The following is a 22,884-nucleotide window of genomic DNA, read 5'->3' on the forward strand; positions in this document are numbered from 1 at the left end:
TCCCAGCATCCTCTGCATATAAGTAACACCACATGACTAGATCTTGATAGTGGATTGTGAGCAGAAAGGAAATCACTTCCAGTCCAAGGAGGTTAAGAAGTGGTTATCCTTACCCAGTTGACGGTTCCCTTTCTGCCACCTCTTTGTTCATGCCCAGAGAGACCCTGGAAGCTAAATATTGAGGAATGCAGAGTCTGTACAGCCTGGGCCCCTGAATAACCACAAGGAATAACTACCACGCTCTTATCATTATGCCAATATTGGACTGTCACGTAAGCAAGAAATCACCTTTCATTGTGTTAGATAGTTGAAATGCAGGAGTTTGTCAGCTAAACCAACTAGAGTTACCCTCACACATACTCTTTATAAATTCATATCAAATCTAAAAAAAAAGTTGTTCTGTCTGAACAGATTTTCACCTAATTTGAAAGATATGTTTGTGATGGTCTAAAGAAAGAGAATAAACGAAGTGCCATATATAAAATACACTCTGAGGGGCCTGGGGGATGTCTCACAGAGCTCAGCTTCACGATTCAGTCTTCACAACTGAATCGTGTGGTTCCTCTGTGTCCATGGGTTCCGCATTTGTGGATTCAACAAATGTGGATGGAAAATATTTGAAAAACAAATTGCACCTGTACAGACTTTTTTCTTGTCATTATTCCCTAAATAATACAACTATCTACCTAGATTTACATTGCATTAGGTATTATTAAGTAATGTAGAGATGATTTAAAGTATATGGCAAGATGCACATAAGTTACATGCAAATATTATGCCATTTTATATTAGGGACCTGAGCATCTGTGGATTTGGGTATCCACTGGGGGTCCTGGAACCAATGCCCCCAAGGCTACCAAGGAAAAATCGGATGATAAAAGGCAATGTTAATACAACCAACATATACACATTCTCTCTGTCCACACCTTCTTAATAGAAGCAGTTATTTTAAATATAGGCCCCTGGATTCTGCATATCTTACGTACCTCCTTAGATTCCCTTGGCCTCTTCTGTCCCCCAGGCTCTTAGCAGCGTGGTCCACCTCAGCATCAAGATGGCCAAGTAACTCCGCACAGGCCTCCAATTTCCAGCCCTTACGACTGAGCAGCTGTGTACCTGGAGTCTCTGGATCCTCCCGCCACAGACTTAGATAAAATGCCACCCTACAGGGCAGGGCGTGTGTATTTGTTTCCTGTTGATGCTGTCACAAATTATCATGCATGTAGTGATTTAAAGAAACATAAATTAATTTTCTTATAGTTCTGCAGGTCAAAATCCTGAAACAAATTGTGAGAGTCTAAAATCAAATGTCGGCAGGGCTCGTTCCTCCCGAGGGCTCCACGCCTCTGCCAGCTCCTAGCGGCTGCTGGCACTCCTGGGCCTGTGGTCCTGTCTCACATCACTCCATCCTCTTGCTTCTGCCAAATCTCCTGCCCTGACTCTGATCTCCTGCTTCCCTCTTATAAGACAATTGTGATTCCATTGGGCCCACGTGAGCATTCTAGAATAATTGCCCCATCTCAAGATCCGCAACTTATTCACATCTGTTAAAGTCCCTTTTGCCATAAGGCAATGTTCATGGATTCTGGGATTGCACTTCCCAGAGCATCAGCAGAAAATCTCTGCCTGTGCTCTGTTCTGCAGGGAATCTCAGCTGGGGTGGCCCCAAACTGAAAGTCACAATTTGTTTCTACATTTATCTAAGAAATAATTACAGAGAACCCACCACATTTAGGCACAGTTCTAGTTAACAGAGTGATAGCTACAAATATAAAAAGATTTCTGCTCTCACGGAGCTTCCATTCTAATTGGGGAACACATACAACATACAATTCAACAAATAAGATATCATTTAGCGCCACGTGCTATTTAAAACACGATGAGGCAATAAGGACTAGCTGTTTTATATTTGGTGATGAGGAAAGGCCTTTGCAGAGACAGCATTTTAAGCTGAGGCCTGAATGACAAAACCATTTGTGCAGAGTCAGGAAAGGGGTGGTGCTTTTAACAGCAGGTATCAATTTGCAATCACTGCGCTTCCCACTTGGATGATTCTAGATAGGTGGCATGCTCTAGCTGAACAGCGGCAGAAATTTACTTTTAAAAAATTCATGATTCTACCAAGTAGCAGAAGACTGGCTGGTTTAAAATACAAAATAAACATTTCAAGCAGAAGCTCTTTACTAACCAATAAACGGGACTTTATGGTGAAGGGATGTATTTTATTATTAGAAGATAGATTTTTATTTTATTTTATTTGTGAGACAGTGTCTTCCTTTGTCACCTAGAGGAAGTGCAATGGCATGATCATAGCTCACGGCAACCTTGAACTTCTGGGCTCAGGTGATCCTCCTGCCTAAACTGTCCAAATAGCCAGGACTACAGACACACACCACCGTGCCCAGCTAATTTAAAAAAGTTTTTGTAGAGACAGGGTCTCACTCTGTCGCACAGGCTGGTCTCCAACTTCTGGCCTCAAGCAATCCTCCAACCCCATCCTCCCAGAGTGTTGGGATTACAGGCGTGAGCCACCTCACCTGGCCAGAAGTTAGATTTTCTCACTATGTTTTACAATCAGCATAATTCAGAAGGACCATCAAAGTAGGATTTATGAACCTTTAGCTTCTTCAGCTGTATAACAAAGAAATTGGGTTATATACTCCTGTTTCCTTCTATCTCTGACATATTTTTGCTTTTATGATTGGCTATTTGTGTCGTAGTAATTTCCACTTCTCATTTCATATGTTTTGTGGATCAATTCACATCTCATTCAGGCTGAAGGATAAAGGAGAAGTCGTGGGCTTTGACCTCAGAGGATGTAATATTTCCTTTAGTTTTCATTTTCTCTTAGATATTAAATTTTTTAAAACATTCAATATCTATTTTAAAATTTTATTTTATAGTTCATGGTTGCTCCTATGTAGAAATGCAGATTTTTTAACAATATTGACCTTTTATCTATTAATCTTGCTATAGTCACTCATTAATTCTAATAGAAAATCCAACTTGATCAGCCAGCAAATTAGGTGCTTCATCATATCAGCTGTGAATAATGATAGTTTTATATCTTCTCCATTCCTCATACCTTTCTTTCTCTTTTTGGCTTACTGAAGTGGCTGGAGCCCCCTCAGTGGGGAAAGCACATCTCCAATCCCCTTGGCATCAGGTGAGGCAGCCCGCAGGCTGGGAACCAGAGTCATTTGAAGTGTCTGGTGGGTGATGTTGGTAAAACATAGTTGAGAGCTGGCACAGCTGGGATTCCTTGGGCATCTTTCTCTATGTGGCTTTTCCATGTAGTCTCTCCAGCATGTTGGCTTTAGGACACCGAAAACACATGTCCCAGAGAGAAAGAGACAAGCCAAAGCTGTAGTGTCACCTTCTATGACTTAGCGTTGGAAAGCACACAGTATTGCTTCTGTCGCATTCTGTTTGTTAGAAGTGAGTCACCATATTCAAGGAGAGGAGAATTAAACTCCATCTTTTGATAGGAGGAGAATCAAAGAATTTGTGAATATGTTTTAAAACCCCGGTCCCCAACTTGTAGCCTGTTAGGAAATAGGCCACACATCACCACCTCAGCTCCGCACTACCACTCCCCACCCCCGGTCTGTGGAAAAATTGTCTTCCATGAAACTGGTCCCTGATGTCTAAAAGGTTGGGGAACGCTGTTTTAAAATCACTGCAATTGGTCTTCTGGCCCAAATTTCTATATGCAAAATACACTCACTTCCTCCCACAACCCATCACAAGTTGTATCTATGAAGACATCAGGTTTAGGCTTGAGGCTCAGGATCTTGTCATTAAAATCATGTTCCCATGTGGGTGAGGCTCCTTGGATGTAGTTCCTCGAGGATAGCTCATTGATTAACATTTTCCTGATCTGAAGATCTGTGTACTAAAGAGACACCTTTTCTGTCCCCCACACTCCACGTACAATAGTGAGACTGGCATTAGGATAACTGCTAGAGACACGCTAACTCAAAAAGGGAGGAAATAGGAGGTGCGTGGCAGTCATCGGTCTGTACAGTGTTTCTGAAATTCAGCTGAACACATGTTGCCAGTTCCTTCATTAGGGCTCAGATCCCCCAACTGGGAATCATTCTCCATGGGTTCTTAGATATATCCTCTGAGTCATCCTTTTTTTCCCCCTATAAAATGTAGCCACACTTGCAGCAGATTAGTTTTTTTAGCCCGCATCCTGCCTGTAGAATCTTCATTTCAATACAATTCTTTTACGAAATTTTGGGTTTACTGTGTACCCTATTGGAATTCATTCATTAAACAAAAGCCTCACTTATGTTTCTCAAGGTAAGCCTTTCTCTACGTTGGATCCGTGAAAGGCTGCTGTGGAATAGTTCCCTTAAGATTCTCAGAAGCCCAAATTGTGTGACGGAGAGGATCTGCAAGGCCTACCCTTATGATCCCTAGAGGAATGTTTATCTGTTCGAGCCACCACCTTAATTTTTTCAAGAACTTAACAAAAAGTTTTACAGTCACACCTTTGGATTCATCTTTGGACTGTACCGTCTTGACAGTGCAATGCATTTTGTATCTTCCAGAAATCATTTCTTAATTTTAGCAATCATTTGTCCATTGGAGACATTGGGAATAAAAAACAGTTTTATTGTCAACCCACAAAGTCCAGTCTCTTTTATATTTAATGTTCTTTCTTTAGCTTTTCTCTCTCTCTTTGTTATAAGCAACAGAAAGAAACCAGGTGGTACTTTCAACACATTCTGGAAATTTCCTTAGCTAGAACATCCAGTTCACTGGGTACATTTTCTATTTCCCACATTACCACAGGCAACAGCGTTGCTAAACTTTCTGCCATTGAATTACAAAGACCGCTTTCTTCTCCTCACTTTCCTTTACATCCTCGCCAGTAACCCCTTGGGGGTCATCAAGCTTCTGCTAATGACCCCTTCGAAGTCCTTTATGTTTCACTAACACGTTTCTTAAGTTCAGCTTCTTCCCAAGGCTCAGTCCCAAAGCCACATTTTTTAGGTTTTGTTTCAGCAGCACCCCACATCTAATACCAAAATATGTTCTAGTTATCTACTGTGGTGAAGCTAACCACCTCCAAACTTAGTCGCCATTTAAAACAACAGCATTTATTTCACTCATGAAACTGCAACTTGGGCAGATCTTAGCAGGCAGAGTTCATCTTTGCTCCCCTGAGCATAAGGTAGGGGGGCTCCACGCTAGGGGCTGGGATAGTCTGAAGACTCCCTGACATATCTTGCGGTGGAGGTTGGGAAGACAAACGGCTAAGGGATGGCACACCTGGGGCATGTCAGGCATCTCTCTCTATGTGGCCTTCTTAAATAGTCTTTTCATCATCCCAACTTCAAGCCAGCCAGACTTCTTACATGTCAGCTCAGAGTCTGTGCATGTATGTCCCAAGAGAAAGGGTAGGTAGAGACTTATCACTTTCTGTGACTTAGGCTTTTAAGTCATGCAGTATCATTTCCTCCTATTCTATGCATTAGAAGTAAATCACTATGGCTTGTCCATATTCATAAAAATTAGACTTCACTTTTCATGGGAGACATATCAAGAAGTTGCGACATGTTTTATTTTAAAGTGACCACACACACTAAACTGCAAGTGAGGCTGGGAAATGTATCCTGTATCCAAGCATTTATTGGCAGCTAAAATGTAGGGAATTTCTATTACTAAAAGAGGAGAGAATGGCCAGATTATTGCGGGATGGCTAGAAGTCTCTGTTGCAGGCAGCTTCGTGTAGAAATTAAAACTTGAACCAGATTATCATGGATGAAGAGAATCTGAATAGGGAGAAATGCCATTGTAAGCACGAGAAGAATATGAGCAGAAACTTGGAAGAGGGAATAATACAGTGGGCACGTGTATATTTGTGCTAAGTGTGTCTAATTTGAGGAAGCTGATGATGGGATAGTGGTAAATTATGCCACATGCAGTGAGTGTGAACATATGAGGAGGCCAGTGAAAAATACAGAAAGTGTTTGGGTTTAGTATAGTTTTGTGATGAAGAGCAAGATTTTGGAGTCAGATGAACCTGGATCTGAATTCTCTGTCTATAGTAATATTGTGATTTTCAGCAAGGGTGGTAGATTACAAAAAATAGCCACAATTCCCCAACCTCTTGTTGAGTGGCTTTGCAGCAGCTTCCATCAAGATATGGAGTCAATTTCCCCGCCTCTTGACTATGGTCTGGCATTGTGTCTTGCTTGGACAGATAGAATGCAGTGGAATTAACAACGTACCAGTTTTGAATTTAAGTTTCAAGAGGCCTTGCTTGTTCTTGTTACTTTTCTTGACAGCTTGCCAAATGCCCTGTGAACCAGCCCAGGCTAGCGAGCTGGAAGGTGAGAAACCACACAGGGAAGAACTCAACCATCTCATCAGAGGCCCCCAACGAGAAAGCCAAGGCAAGATCAACAAAGCTGACCTGGCTGCAGGGTGAACCGAAGAGCCATGAGTGAACCCAGCAGGGAGAGACTGCCCAGGTGAGCCCGTCGAACCGACAGCCGATAGAATCATGAGCTGAATAAATGGATGCTATTTTAGCTACTGAATGTGGGGGTGATTTGTTACACAGAAAAGCTGTGAAAGCAAATTAAATAAATTGCTTTCTAAATCTCAATATCCTCACTGTAAAACAGATTTTAAAATAGATTGTAAATAGCACCTACATCATGACTACTATGAGGACAAAATGGGATGCTGGTGGCAGTGCACTTGGCCCCAAGTGTGAAACGTACGTGCTGAGCACATGGAAACTAAGGCCACTGGTTACATCAGAGAGATGATCAAAGGCGTAACTCAGAGCGTAAGAAAAATGACTTTAGAAGTCCACATGCTGCTCATTTTTGCCCCCTGAATTTTCTTCCTTCATTGGCTCCACCGCACTGGCAGGTGCTCACACTCTGCATCACAAATCTGCATTTTTTTTGGTTCAATATTTTCCTCCTTTCAAAACTTTCCTCTTTGAACACTTCCTTTCTGGATCCTTCAACACATATGCAGATGGTCCACACACTCTTGCAGTGTCAAAAGTGCCTTACTGTTTCATAGATTTATATCTTTTACTCCTAACTAGGCTCTGAGCTACTTAATAAAGATGATTGGTGTTGATCCCTGGGGTTATCTGATCTCTTGTTAGGAGGCCTACTAAATCTCCTCAATGCCAAGTCATTCAGTGAACTCACAGGGAACCATTCCCCCAGGGGACCAGATTTATAGGAATTATTCGTTTTTCTCCAGCATGTCATGAGGGAATGATGAGAACTCTAATCCAGCAACTGGTTCCCACCACACAAATGTCTGGATGCCTCAGGGGTAGCAGACCCTATTTACGTCTCAAACTGCTTATTGACTGCAATCCTGTTACTACTCGAAAGGGAGAATAGAAGTTCCTGGGAAAACTGAAGATAGGAACAGATTCTATACTTTGAAAACATCTTCCATTTTCCCACATTACTTTCCCCCCACGCACAGTGCTTAGGGCATTCTAAGTGTCTTCCTTCCACTTCATTCAGAGATTGTCTTCTGAATAACCAAATGCTGATTTTTTATTGAAATGAAGGTCATCTCCTCTCCATTACGTGTCTTGTCAGTGGTGTGCAGGACTTGGCACCTACCAGCTGCCAGAGCTGACTGTGCATCTCGTGCCATCTCCATATTCAGTGGTACCAACTTGGAGCCTGAAATTCGCCATGGTGAGAATATTTACACCATGCAAATCAGCAAACACTGCAAAGCAGCCTCCCCCCTCACGCCCCTGGAGAGCCGGTTGATAAACGCTTACCAGCACATCACTGCCAGAACTCCGAGTGCTTAGGAATTACAGCTCTGTTCTTGTTGAGTACACACACTGGGTGTCACCAGGAAGCATCCGTCACCTTCGTCACTGCTGGGCAGCGGAATACTGTAAGTCGGGGGACTGATGACACAGGGACTCAATGAAAGCGTGGCCGAGGGGAGGCTGCTGGCCACAGGCAGTATGGCTGAAACGGGGGCGAGGTGGAGAGTGGCTTGAGATGAGGTGGGCGTGGCATGAAGGGGCAGAAAACACAGGGCTCTACAGGCATAGAGATTTATATTTCGGTGGCACAGGAAGTTATAGGAATTTTGCACGGGAGAGGGATATATGTAGATTTATGTTTTATAAAGCTCTCTTTGGGTATCAAGGCTGTAGGAAATAGAATATATGGATGTAAGTGGGACAACGGTGGAAGAGAGATCGATGAACATGCTATTTTGGGCTATGACAAAAGAGCCCTAGCACAGTGTCTGACCACACTGACACCTGCCCCCTGCCCACCTCCACCTCCACACCCATGCTGCGCTCCTTCCGGGGCCCTCCACCAGGAGTTCCTTCCTCCCCCAGCCCAAGTCCTGCCGTATTGCAAGATCAGCTCAGGGCCCACCACTCTCCACTTTGAGCCCTCCCCTGGCCATCCCAGCCACCTGCCTCGGGCACCTGGAACACTATTTCCTGATATGCACAGGACTCTACCTTGTGTGTTTATTTAGCATTTTCATGTGCATTTGTCTGATCACCATAATAAACTTGCTGAAAGTTGGAATGTGACTTATTCACTATTTATGACTAAATTGAGCCCCGAAAGTATTCTAAGCTGGCATGATGCTGGATTTCTTGGGGCATGTGGAGGGAAAATAGAATCTCTGTCCTGGAGAAGCTTTAACCAATCTGCTGATTGATCAAATAGAAATGAGAAGTGATGCTGAGCCAGTTTGTGCTGACAAGGAAATGCAGGGAGGGAGGGAGGGAGGGGACTCATTCAAAATAGGGGACAAGAAACACAGCAACAACCTCAAAATGGGACTATATTCCTTGCATAAAACGTGGAATCAAAATTTTAACCGTAGCTGGCAATTAGTTATAAAGGAAAACATTATACTTCTGTAACTATCTAACAGGGATCAGCACATTCTTTCTATAAAGGACCACAGAGTAAATATTTTCAGCTTTGTAGGAGGCCCCTGTTGCCTCCTACTCTGCCACTGTGGTGCAAATGCACCCACAGGCAAACAACACACAGATACAGGGGAATAGATCTGTTCCAATAAAACTTTATTTACAAAAGCAGGTGGCAGGCTAGATTTGGCCTCTGCACTGTAGTTTGCTGACCCCTGACCTAAAAGATCACATACTTTGAAAATGTCAAGGCCAAATCTAGAATCCGGGTCCAATATTTTTGCAGTATATCATGATGTTTTTCTGATCAATTGAATGAAACAGCCATAAATATGCTGGTTGAATTCAGTTTTGTGTATTTTTGTTTTGTCCTTCTTTTACAGCATAAGCACTTGGTGGGTAGGGGTTTTCATTCTTTAAAGCACTTACTTTTATACCCAATGGGCATAAGCATTTCTAGAATTTAGCAAAGACCCCATTGTATGATGCAGTTATTATAGAACTTTATTATGACATATTTTTGACCTCAACTTAGTGGGCTATCTAAATAAAGTCTGATAACTAAATAATTGTTTGCCTTATTAGATTTCTGAACTATTTTTAGAGAGAAAGTAGGTGGCCTATTTTTTTCCCACAAATCTGTCCTGGGGACTATATAATAGTTGAAAATAACAAGGCAACTCTGTAGGTATTAGTGTAGGATGAGAGCTAAAATATGATTCTGGGAAAAAAGCAAGGTACGGGAGTTTATGCTTTTATATATACATACATATTTTTAAAAAACAAGGATAGGGATATATATATTTGAGTATATGCCTGCACAATTTAAAACATTTCTGGAACAATATTCAAATGGTGAAAATAGCTATTTCTGGGGAAGGAAAACGGGTAATTGGGGAGGCTGGCTGGGAGGAAAAGTAATTTTTTACTTCAAGTATTTGAATTTTTTTAAAAAAATTACTGATGTGGATTCTCTTCCAAAAGAATGAAATGAAATGAAAATACAACTAGATTGTCCAAGTCTGAAGTGATGCCATTGTTTACACTGATGTCTGCCTCAGTAATAAACAGACATTCAAAATTGCACTCAACCCTCCTATCCACGGGGTCTGTATCCAACCGCAGATTGAAATGTTGAGAAAAAATAAAAACAAAAAAAACAAGAAAAATACAAGTTAGAAAAAAGTACACTATAACAATTATTTACATAGCGCTAACGCTGTGTTAGGTATGACAAGTAACCTACAGATGGCTGGAAGTGTACGGGAGGATGTGCGTAGGTTCTATGCAAATACGAGGCCATTTGTCAGGGACTTGAGCATCTCAGGATTTTGGTAACCATTTCAGGGGAGGTCCTGGAACCGATCGATCCCTCATGGATACCGAGGACGGCTGTACTTCACTGACCTTGTTCAAAGCTACCGACATCACACACACCGAGTGCACGTAAAACCAGAGAAACTGACTACACCGTGGATGGAGGAAGCTCAGTGTTGCTCACTCAGCTGTGATACACACTGCTCCACGGCAATGCAGGCTGTTACCACCCAGGGAAACCAAGTGGGCCTCCTTGCACTTTCTGTTTCCACTTTCTCTGCATCTATAATTTCTAAATAAAAGGCTAAAACAAAACCGAAGCTACTGCCACAGAAAGGCTCACGTGTAAATCTATGTTCTAGCTGTGGTGCTGCTCTAACCACTCAGCTGAGTCACCGTGCCTTTCCTCGCCTGTTTCCTCATCTATAACTGGGGTAGGGGCAGCCTTCCAGGGAGGGAATCCTGCGTGGGGAGCGTGGATAGGGTGTGTCTACCAAATTCTCTCCAGCCTAAAATGAAAACAAGGACAACAACATCATATCTGAGTCTTTGCCCACCTTCCTTCTGGTCCCTGGGGGCTGCAGGTTCCCAGCACGAGCAGAGGTGGCAATCGGTGGTTTGCAAGAGAACTGGCGCTCGCTTATGCCTGATGCCCTCTACAGGTCCTTATCTCCTGGGCTGGTCCTTTGGGTAAATCGAAAACCAGACTGCCTACCTGTATGTTCTCCTCCACAGGGAGGTGCAGGCAGGTTCTAGGATCGTGGATTTCAAGAGCAGGCACATTTTGGGGGTAGGCAATAGGAGACTGACATAACCACACTTCAAGTTCTCAGATTTGTGTGGTCCATTTACCAGTCTCTCTTTTACCTTCTTGGCTTTCTTGGAGTCAGACTCAGCAGCTAATAGAACAGTCGAGACTGCTACAGGTCTGTGTTTAGACCTGGTGAGCAAGTCCGTGAAACCCAACGCTCAGACACTCTGAAACCACAAGGATTAACACCAAAAATCCAAAAGCAAAACAAGCCCCCACCCCATGGTATTTGAAGCCTCCTCTGATCAAGGAAACACACGGCATGTTAGCTAATATCTTTTATTGTCAGACTTTCTGTGAGCCAACAATTTCCCATAGTTGCACATAAGGGATAAGGCAGATTTCTTTTTTTCTTTGTGGGTAGACTTAGTTGGCCCAAGTCTTTACAACTTTTCCATATAAAAATAAAAGTCCAAGACCAGATCCTTCTTCTTCTGGTCATAAATGCTGACTTATTTACAGGTGTCTTGTTCAGACCACCGTTATAAACCTGGAATAAAATATGTGTGTATTTTATTAAAGCCTCAGCATTCAATGTCAGAGTCCTTTAAAGGTTTGCTCACATGTTACAGCGTTCGGGAACGCAGCATCTTCCCCACAGTCAACACGGTTACATCTGTGATCTCTCCGGGGTGATCGATACAAGCCAACCTTCAAAGAAACATTTTTTTTTAACTTAAATCTTTTAGACATGAAAGACTCCAAAATGACTTCTTTATTCTTCTAAAAACAGCACTGGAGCCAGGTATGGAAGAGTGGTTTATAAATACAGTTATATCGTAGGCCACATATCTGTTTATAATACAGCAGACACAGATCGCAGACTTTGCTACATGTAAAACAAAACTAACTGAGTCAAAATATGTTTTTCGAAATACAGCAAAGACAGGAAAATCCAGGATTCCGGGCTGTTAATAAAACCACCTTATAAAGTAACAACTGAGACTCTTAACTCTGCACTATTAAAATATACAGACAGACTGTTTACACCATTGCACATCCTTTTTCCCTTTGCTTTTTAATGCTCATGAAACCATGATTAAAGTGTTGAGTTTATGAACACATGCACGCGCAGGCAAGCACGTACACTTAGAAGATGAAACAAAGAAAAATGTCAATACATGTCCGCCAGGAAGGCTGCCAGCAGCACTCCGACTCAAACACACTGTCCCCTCGCGCTCTCGGCCCCCTTCCCACTCCCTCACCTTCCCTCAAACTCAGGGAAATCAGGCTGGGAGGTTAGTGCATAATCGAGGAATAACGCCCCCCTTCCAAGCTCTGCAAGTCTCCCCCAAAGCGGGGGAAGCAGTTCCCGTCAGTAGCACAGCTAAGGTGGATTAGTATTGGTTCCACTAGTTAAGGCACTTCTGGCTGCTTTGGCGGCAGTGTGGTTTTCCCCCTTTCTTTTTTAAGGCATGTGTCGTCTAAGAGTAGTAAAGCTTTGGAAATTATGCGGACTGTTAAGGTTGACAGCTTAATACAGGATCATTGAAGTTGGCAGGGCGAAAGGACCCTTGGGGCCACCTCCCTCCGACCAGGGGCTTCCAAAAGCCTGGGCAACTCTGCTCCTGGCTGGGCTCAGCAAGCCAGAGCCAGCGGAGGCCGGAGGGCGATGCGTTCAGACAGCAAAGACACGTGGGCTCACTCCTGCCTTCACCTGGAGCTGCCCTGGCTGCTCGCGGAGCGCGTCGTGCTGTAGCGCTTCTTCACGATCATGCTGATGTACGCTTTCATGAGCTTGGCCACGTCCACCACCTGCCAGGGGGCGAGAACAAACATGGTCAAGAGCCTCCACCCAGTCAAAGCGCCCAGCCTAATAACCAGACGTTCTCTGTCCATCCTCCATGCAAAAGCCAGCAGCTTTTGATGCTAATGCGTAGCCCAAGTTTTGCATGAAGCTGAGTTGAGTGCTTTTCCTTATTCCTGGTCAGATAGCAGGGGAATTGTGGCTTTTCCAAATACAATGTGCACCACCTGGTGGTTCTTTCACACAAAAATGACAATTTTGCTTGATGTGAATTGTCAGATTTTGTGCATTAAAAATAAACCTACCCAAGGACACTGAAGTCAGCTGGTATCACTAGGGCTGGGATTACTATCCCCACTAAAAATCACTGTGAAACGACGGTCCACAAGCACAGCCTTAAAGACTGGATCATCTAATACTAGTCAACGCTCAGGATGCAGCTGAAGCAACAGGGAACTGAGGCCCTCCGGGGCTGGGAGAGCTGCCCAGCTCCCCAGATGCCAGGCCCCCTTCTGTTCCACACCAGCCACCTCCTCATGCCAGGCTCTCCCATGAGTTCCTTCCAATGACGCCACCATCATTGCCACCCTTTTGGCCCGCCCTCCTCACGGTTGGCCTGGATCCCCGTGAGAGCATCACAACCGCTCCCATTTCCCCACTCTCTCTTTCCTTCCAACCCTGCCCCACATTGCTGTTTGTAAAACCACTGTTCTTACGTCATGCGTCATCACAGATCCCACGGTGGTTTCCTGTTGTCTACTGGATCTGATCAAATCCTGCAGCCTGACACCTGGGACCCTCTCGCTGCACATCTCCGGGTCAGCCTGCTGAGCCTGCTGCACCCTCGCTCCCAGCACCTCGAACGCCCCCCTCACTCCCCTGCGTCACGTGGCAGGCAGCCGGCAGCTCATTTCCACTGCCACCTGTGCTTGCTAGCAGCGCCCTTTGGGGGCCACAATAGGCTTCTTGCATTATCACATTTTTTAAATATCGGGGCTGAGAGCCCACCTATTTAGAGGCTTTTTTAGTGTGTGTGATTTTGTGACCCAGCATTAGCTACGCCAGCGATGGCCAAGCCCCTCAGCTCCCTCCTGCTCGGTGGACGCCGCCAGAGCTGAGTCTCAGAGCTGCGACTCTGCCATAATCGTCAACTAACTTCCACAAGGTTTTATTGCCAAACTATATGCTTTTTCTTGGACGCCTTTATCGTTTTCCTTTCGTTTCCTTTCCTCTAAGACTCCCTGATCCAATGGAACCGAATTTCTGTGTCATATACGGAAGAAATTTGGGGCTATCGGATTTTGGCTTTTGAGGAACTGGAACCCGGGGAGGGACCGCCACATCGTATTCTCACGTTTGAAAGAGAAATGTTCAAAGAGAGTGACTTGGTCAAAGGCATCAGGAAATGGGGTGCTGTTGTTCTGTTCCGTCAAGGCCACACAAGAAAAGGCTACCTCGCTTTGCCTCTTACCTCACTGGTTTCAAAGAGCAGCTCCCTCTCGTCAACCACGATCTTGTACGTGTTTGCCAGGGGTGCCCCGAAAGACAGGATGTGTTCGTACTGGAAAACTTCTAACGGTCGTCCCTCCCCACGCTTGTAGACAGAGACGGCGTCCGCGCTCACACCCAACCAGAGCTCCTGGGGGAAGCCGCCTTCCTTGCACTGGTGGGCAAGAGAGGCAGTGTAAGAGTTCAGTCGCGGAGCAGTAAGCAACATATCGCATATAAACCATAAGACGGGCTTTGAGTCAAGCTCAGAGTACTGAATGCATTCAACGTGCACGCATGCTTGGAGGGGACTGGAAAACGAGAAATGGCACCTCTCTGGCTATCTTGGTTGAACTTCTAACAATTTAATTAATCTCACGCATTTGGGAAAATCTAACTGGCAAAGTCTAACATCTTGCTTTGACTATCCACTTCTCAGCATCATTCTATCAGTCAGTCGTCGGAATTAGCTATAAGGAAGTGGCCTAGGAGCTGAACAAAGACCCCTGGCAAGCCTGGGCCAGGTCCACCCTTCTCTCCCTAGTTCTACCCCAATCCTGTGTTGGGGTGGCTACTCTTCAAACACAAAACCTGGGATCACAGAGGAGAATTCTCCAAATCGGTCTATGCCGAGCAGTGCTGGCCCCTCTTGGCAAGGACCTTGTGAATACAGAGTAGGAACAGGGACATCACTGGGTTAACTACAGACTTCCTCGTGCAGACTGAGGGAAGAAAATAAGAGTCCATTTGCAGGGATAACAACACAGGGCTGATCTGAACCAGTACAAAAGGAGGGGTATCAATCAGGGACGCTGAAAAGAGGAGATGCATTATACAAAGCACTTGATTTTTTCATACTTAAAAACAAGTATAATTGGAATAAGCAGCCAATCAAACCAAAAACGGCAACGAGCAGAAAGCCACTAAGGGATCTTAGAGTATGTAATCAATATTTAGATTTATACGGAGCCTCAATTTCAAGTCACCAGATAACATGCTGAATTATTGTGATCTTAAGAAAAATGGGGCTAATCTAGACCAGGGGCTTGGCAAACTTATCTGTTAAGGGCCACATAGTAAATATTTGAGGCTTCTTGGGCCATATAGTCTCTTCACAACTACTCAACTCTGCAGTTTCTGCATGAAAATAGAGAGAACACCTAAAGGAATGAGCTTGGCTGTGTTCCAATAAGACTTTATTTACAAAAACAAGGCAGGCGAGATTTGACCACAGGCCACAGTTTGCCAAACCCTTATGTAGACCATCAGTACAATTTCTTTTCAGTAAATGGTTTACTTACAAATAAAAATCAGTACTGGGTTGATGCTAATGGATAAATTCCAATTATGAAAGAGAAATTTTTCCCTTCAAACAGGGTGTGGGGAAAAAAAAAAGTAAAATGCAAATATATTCAAAGTTTCTAATTTGTATATATAGTTCTAAAGATGTTTTATTTTTTAAATGAAGATTTTTATCAGCATTTTTTAAATTAGATGTACAGCTTCCATAAGGAAGAGTAGAAGTTATTCAAGAATAGATGACATCTTAATTTTGCATTCATTCCTAATATTACAGAAGCATTTACTACAAAGAACAAAAACTCTGGGGAGATGGGGGGTGGTGTTAATGGTAAAATTTGGGGGGCTCTAATGAAAGACAGTGAGAGAGCAAACCTCTCCATCTCGCCTGCCCTCCACACGGACTTGGCCGTGAGCCACGTCCTCAGACGCCGGCACCCTGCCCTCCCCGACGACCGGCAGCCATTCTCACCTCCACGTCAAAGAGTGTGGAACCATAGCCAGGCCACTCCTTGATCAAGGCCATGTACTTGGCCATGGCCTCTTCCTGCTTCATTCCCTGAAATTTCTTCCACTTGTCAATGATACTGGCTCGAGCAGAGGAGACCTCTTCCTTAATCCACATGTCCAACATCTGCTCCTCCTCTGCCTTCTGCCGCACCACGGCGGACCCTGTCCGGAAGCTCCGCCTCAGTGTCCCCTCCAGGAAGCTCGTCCGCCTCTTCTCCAGCCGCTCGCTCGGGGTGAAGCTTTTGGTGGACTGGCTGACGCGGGCCCTGAGCCTCTGAAGGGAATAGACCTCCTCGAGAGGCGGGACGGCAGCGTGCAGGGTGTAATCCCCCTGCAGGTACTGGAGCCGCAGGGCAGCGAGAACCTGGAGGTTTTCTTCAGGGGCTGGGTGGTGGCCGTGGATGACCGCTTCGTGGGCCTGAAAGGAGCGGTTGACAGCTTTCAGGTCAAGGCACTGCTGTGCCACAGGATGCCGCATGGCTTGCTCACCCCATCAGCGTTTCTCTCAAATTGTCGCCTTCCCAGATAGCCCTGTTGCAAATTACATCCTAACCCGCTTTGCTGCTTTAGATTTAGATTTCTCCCCAGCACAGATACTATCTGACACATGTCCTCTATTTTATTCCTTATGGTCTCTAGCCCACCAATTAGAACACTTCCTAGCACGGAAGTTCAAATAAAATGTGTAGAAGTTTCATTCTACAAAAAATGAAAGAGCAGCCAGCCTTGTTTTTGCTGGGGAATCTAAGCCACTTCCAATTTCTAAGGACTAGCAGTGAATGTATAAGTGTGTTAATGGGATTCCCTTTCTTTTGCTGGCAAAGAAATCTGTCTCTAAACCTCCCTTTTACCTGTTCAAACATAAATGCGAATTCTACGCTGTCTTTTGGCACGTTGTCTGTGTCCAGGAAGCAGTACAGTTTGAAGTAGAATTTCCACGGCAGGTCCCCCACCTCTGATGCGGCCGCCAGCCTACAGACAGAAGTCAGGACAGATTCAGAAGGCAAAACGAGAGAGGGGCCTTCAGTGACCCTCAGGGAGCTGACTTTCTATGGCATATTCTCTATGAGGGTATGGACACTCCGTCCAGGCTAACAGCGTGGACAAAGGGATGGGGGAGCAAACAGAACAAGAAAAGAGAGGCTTATCAGAGTGTCTCAGAGATCGGATCTAACCTTGCATTCTGGTCTCAACTTAAGAAACCAAACAGGCAGCCTCAGTTAAATACTAAGCTAACAAGGGCCAGTCTAATTAGCACTAGATAAGCATTATGCTGAATCTGTAAGAAGAAAAAAACCAAAAGCCTATTTCTTCATTTCCTTTACTAAGCCTCAAATAAATTATAATAACATTTATAATTTATTATCATACAATAACATTTATAATAAATGACATGAATATTCTTGTATAGGGGCTGTGTTCACACCAAGCAGAAATATCCTTTGTGCTACACAGGGGATGTGAAATCAAAGATCAAATATTGTAGTTCCATTTTATATTGCAGATATAAAATGTAGTTTGAAGAGTTTGTAAGTTGGCTTGAGTCCATTAGCCCAATTTCAAAGGTAATGACAAGTGGAAACCTAGAAATGAAGAAATCCCAAGAAAATGAGGACTATGGGAGATTGGGAGAAAGAATGGGGTCAAGGACCCCTGGAGAGTTAAATCACGAGACCATGACTATCTAGGAATCAAGAAAAACAACTAACAGAGAGAAACAGAAAATTAAGTATGCTTCAACATACGTAAAATAAAACTAACTCCAATATACGATGAAGCCAAAAATGCAACAGAAGTTCAAATCCTCAACCAGGCTCTTAATTTCTCTTATTTACTTTTCTGGCACTTTAGGGAAAAGGAACTTACTTTTCAAACTTTGCTAAAACATCAGCCACGATGGTTCGGCTTTCAATGGCTTTGTCGACGTGTCCATTGTACTCAAACAAGGCAAACATGTTCCTGCTGTCCTCCATGGCGAGGCCTCTGATCAGCTTCTCCACCACCTGGAAGACATATGGGGGGGGGGGGCGGTTTCAGCTCCACAGGCTGTGGTCCCAACACGTGGTTCTAGAATGTGCCTTCATCTGAACCTGGAGGGAGCTGCCGGCACAAGTGAGATTCCAAGCAGTTCCTGAAAACCGTCATATGTGGTCATCTCAGAATTTCAAAGGTTCTGTTTTTCCCCTGTTCTCTTGAAATTAGTCATATCTCTTCCTTGCCAAGAAAGAACACAGGGTATTTTGCTCATCAGTAGGGGCAGATGCTGATGTCTTGCAAACCCATATTAGCAGGAAAAGTGGATGAAAAACTGAAGCCCTGTCTTTTATCTGATAAATTCACAAACTCCAAGAAACCAAAGTGACTTTAGAAGACATTTCTTCTACACAAGAAGCCTTTCGGGAGGATTTTATTGCACTATTTATTTTTTTTTTTTGGTCAGTTAATTTTATAATAGTAAGTTTAAATTTAAAAAGAATATGTGCATCTGACTCAACATTGTAGATAATCATGTGGCAAACAGAAACACTCTGATGCAGAAGCAATACAATAAACTCTTATCACAGTGGGTATATCTGAGTCAGGTCTGCAATCTCTACTAGATACTTGGGCGCTTCTCAGATTAGCAAGATTATATCTCAGATATCTCGGCAAGAGTTTAACTTTGTGTTTCTGCTCATCTTAATACATATCTCTATCTCTCTATACATGTGGTTGGTTGCGGGTTACACTTATTTCCTGGTCTGTTGAGCAGCTGTACCACGTAAATTGCAACCGTGCATGCCAGCCAAACAAATGATGCGCAAGGTTCCTGACTTGGGCGAATCAGCAGTAATGCATCAAACGGAACGGGAAGCGGCAGCGCCCGCCTCACCTCCCCAGCCGTGGTGTGGGAGTTGATGGTGATCTTGCAGGAGCCTCCACCGTGGCAATACACTGTGGATGTCATTTCCTGCCTGTGGATCAGAGCTTCTATTTCATCTCGGGAAGGCACAAACTCTCTGCATTTGGTTTTCTTGAGAGATTCGTAGATGAAGAGGGCGTATTTTTCCATTTCTGTTCCTGGAAACTGTTCCCGTATCCTAGGAGACAAACACCGACTGTTAACTGCTAAGTTGAGGAGGGCTGGCTGCCGGGGGCTGGGCAGGGTCAAGGTGGTGCAGATCGGCACAGTGGATGGGCCCCACCAGCGGTGAACACAGCACCAGTGACTTCCTGGCAAGGGCCCAGTTCAGCCTGTGCAGGTTTAGTTTAAACACAAAGTAAACCCCACAGAGCCAATGTCTCACTGGGAGCGCTTTGGCTGCCAGCTCACCTCCGCAGCACTGTTAATATTTGAAAGAGCCGTGCCTCATACTGTCATATGAATAGCATCTTCCCACAGCTGATCAAAATTTCAACCAGATTATTTCCACCTGTTTGATCTGGAACAACTATCCAAGTTGTTTTTTTCCCCCTATTTTTGCAGAGTACTGGTAACTAAATGTATCCAATGTCCTACACATTAGGATGCTACAACCAAAAGTGACTGGGTCCCTGAAATAACCTTGTGTTGTTTAAAGAGAAAAAGGTGTCTGCATTCTCTAAGCTTGCCTGGGTAACCTAAGAGTCTGACCTGGAGGTCCCTGCCCCACTGCAAGTGTCTTCTGTATTTTTTTTTCCCCGCGGTAGAGTCTTGCTCTGTTGCCCTGGCTAGAGTGCAGTGGCGTCATCATAGCTCACTGCAACCTCAAACTCCTGGGCTTTAGTGATCCTCCTGAGTAGCTGGGACTATAGGCACGCGCTACTGTGCCTGGCTAATTTTTTCTATTTTTAGTAGAAATGGGGTCTCGCTCTTGCTCAGGCTGATCTCAAACTCCTGAGCTCAAACGATCCTCCTGCCTCGGTCTCCCAGAGTGCCAGGATCACAGGCATGAGCCACCGCGCCAGGCCTGGAGGTGTGTTCTGTTCAAGAGCCTTTTTATCTGAACCAGACCCATCACACCTCCCATTGCCCAGCTCGCCTCACATTCCCGCGTGCTTTACCTTTTCAGGTGAAACTTGAGATACTTGAGAATCCCCCGACTTGGAAGGAAGGTGCAGCTCAGGCATGTCAGGATCTGCCAGCTGTACAGGTTGCCCACGCTGCCGGGATGGGGCACTTTGTTGGTCTGTTTGATGAGCTGGCAGTAAAGCTCATCTCGCAGAGGTCGGAGGTCATGCCCTGTCTGTAGGATGCCCTGGATTATTGGAATAGGGTCAGACATGGACTCTAGTTGCTGGAGGGAATTGAATATCTTGATGGCTTCATCCTGCAGGGTTGTGTAGCCTTTGTCTTTGAGCACTAGGACAAGTAAATAAACACAGAAGTCACACAAGGGGTTTAGAGAGAGTATAACCTGAGCAGTGGATAAAAAGAAAGAATACATGGGGAAAAATTGCTACTTCATGATATAATGCCCACCCATTCCCTACACATTTAAATTTGCTGAACAAAGCTCTAAAAATGCAGAGGTGGGTAAGTGACAATGTTTTGTTATATAATTGAACTTTTTACTACATAAAATGCTTACTTAAAAGCTAGTCTGTTGCCAAATAGGTTCTGTATTTGGAACGCAAAATAGTTTAGGTTCTGGTTGCCCGGTATACTAAAGGCTACTCTCAGTTCATGGGCAGCATTGACGTTTTCTGACTTCCTTTTAAATCTTTTACTACAACAATCAATCCTTGCATTCCTACAACCACACTCTAAAATCCCTGCTTCAGTAATGAATAATGACCATATTTTACCTTTTTCTCCCCATTCATGATGACTAAGAGAGTCTTTGAATTAAAATAAATGCTACTATGTTAGAGCCAAAGACTTAGCAGGGAAAAGAGCATCTCAGTCTCCGCAGAGCCGTCCAGCGGGGACTGTGGACTCACAGCTGAGATTGATGTCCCCGTACGGGAGGGGCAGGAGCGGGGAGTGCAGGGGGTGATGGGTGTATCGGAGTATCGGGTTCCGCTTGTAGATCTGCTCCACCACGTCCGAGTTCAGGCAGTTCTCCTTGAAAACACGGGAGCCGTTACAAGAGAGAAAGCAAGCTTGCCGTGAAAAACCTACACCGAAACGAACAAAGGCAACTGTATTTTCCTACATAGGAATACAAAGTCTCACATCCCTAAGCCTGGTGGAGTAATGGCGGAGCAATCCAGTGTTGATAATTTCAAGCAGGAAGATACCCACAATCTGCGTTTGAAGACAAATCACAAAAACACATTCTTTTTATAGCTCGTACTCTTCATTGCATATATCTCCCTAAGTTATTTAAAAATTCACCCCTGCCCCCGGGAGGTTATATATACTTAAAAAAATTAATTTAAACTTCTCTTTTTAGCCATCAATCGTGTCAATCTGTAATTCACTTAAAAAATACATTTGCCACCTCTTTAATTGTCCTTTTGTATTCTCTCTACACCTGAAAACTACACATGGTAACATGTCATTGGGGAGACTGTTCTTCCACGTGCATGCCTGCCCTTCCACCCTTGAAATTGAAGACAGCCTCTCACAGAATTGCATCATGTATTTATGCTTCTAAAATGTTAATCTGGGATATGAAAAAGCCAAAGTTACTTTTAGACCTTTAAATAAACAGAAAAGTTGGAGGAGAGGCAATGAATCATTCTATCATGCTAAGTTCATTTCCACTATAAAACTTTTTCAATAACATCCAATGCAACATGAAAACATTTTTTTAATTACTTAAGAAATTTTGTATGTACTTCTTTAGGGCAACTCGACTCATTTCTTTTTTTTTTTTTTTTTTTTTTGAGACAGAGTCTCACTGTGTTGCCCGGGCTAGAGTGCTGTGGTGTCAGCCTAGCTCACAGCAACCTCAAAGTCCTAGGCTCAAGCAATCCTCCTGCCTCAGCCTCCCGAGTAGCTGGGACTACAGGCATGTGCCACCATGCCCGGCTAATTTTTTCTATATATATTGTTTTTAGCTGTCCAATTAATTTCTTTCTATTTTTGGTAGAGACGGGGTCTCGCTCTTGCTTAGACTGGTCTCGAACTCCTGAGCTCAAACGATCCACCTGCCTCGGCCTCCCAGAGTGCTAGGACTACAGGTGTGAGCCACCGCACCCGGCCTCGACTCATTTCTTACAATGCATTGTTTCATATTTGGAAAAATTTGTTTACTCTTTTAATGTCTGAATTTAAATCAATTAGAGAATACAAAAACAGACAAAATAAAGCTAGGAAGAGAAAGTTTGCTGTTATGTGAAATTCTTATTCCTTTCTCAAAAGAAAGTTTCAAAAAATCATTTTTTAAGGATAAAAATGAAATTATTTGTATCCAGCACCCTGGGTTCCATGGAAAGCTCTGGAGTATTGGAGAACCACCAGCTTGCTGGAAACAGGCTCCAAATACCCAGAAAACGTATCACTTTGGCATCCGGAGGCCAGCTTGAATTTGGTCGGAAATCATGTACCACTGATATTAGACCCTCTCCCACCTCCACAAAAGCAGGGTTGCCTCCTGGATCCGATTAGCTAACTTCCTTTGATGTCCTTCAGTAAGATACCTGCCTCACTATCATTCTAGCATCCTCTCTGTCATAGCCTCACTTCTGTCCTTTGCCCTGAGAAGCTGCCCACACAGGAAACTTGGGCAAACGGCAGCCAGAATAATTCCCCTGACCTGGATCTGCACGGGGACCGAGCAGCTGTGTGAGCAACACAGCCGGAATAGCCGCGTCTCCATTTCCGTCCTAGGAAACCGAGGGCAAGACTCCTCGCTCGTGGCTGCCGCTGAGTCGTTCACT

The 22,884-nt window shown here is 44.2% G+C and overlaps 1 protein-coding gene across 1 annotated transcript in view; it reads right to left on the minus strand.

Annotated features, from left to right (window-relative positions):
- Window positions 1-11,316: 11,316 nt before the first annotated feature.
- Window positions 11,317-22,884, minus strand: part of MYO10 (myosin X) — a 226,701-nt gene continuing 215,133 nt past the window's right edge. Inside the window, exons 34-41 of the mRNA XM_012642778.1 lie at window positions 20,998-21,121; window positions 20,119-20,416; window positions 18,968-19,175; window positions 17,962-18,098; window positions 16,947-17,067; window positions 16,058-16,513; window positions 14,270-14,461; window positions 11,317-12,806 (exon numbers count right to left, since the gene is read on the minus strand). Coding sequence (XP_012498232.1) covers window positions 12,705-12,806; window positions 14,270-14,461; window positions 16,058-16,513; window positions 16,947-17,067; window positions 17,962-18,098; window positions 18,968-19,175; window positions 20,119-20,416; window positions 20,998-21,121 — 1,638 coding nt within the window. The 3' untranslated portion in view covers window positions 11,317-12,704. The remainder of the gene's footprint in view (window positions 12,807-14,269; window positions 14,462-16,057; window positions 16,514-16,946; window positions 17,068-17,961; window positions 18,099-18,967; window positions 19,176-20,118; window positions 20,417-20,997; window positions 21,122-22,884) is intronic.

The sequence above is a fragment of the Propithecus coquereli genome, unplaced genomic scaffold (assembly GCF_000956105.1).
Source record: "Propithecus coquereli isolate 6110/MARCELLA unplaced genomic scaffold, Pcoq_1.0 Scaffold100, whole genome shotgun sequence".
In the NCBI taxonomy this organism is placed as follows: domain Eukaryota; kingdom Metazoa; phylum Chordata; class Mammalia; order Primates; family Indriidae; genus Propithecus; species Propithecus coquereli.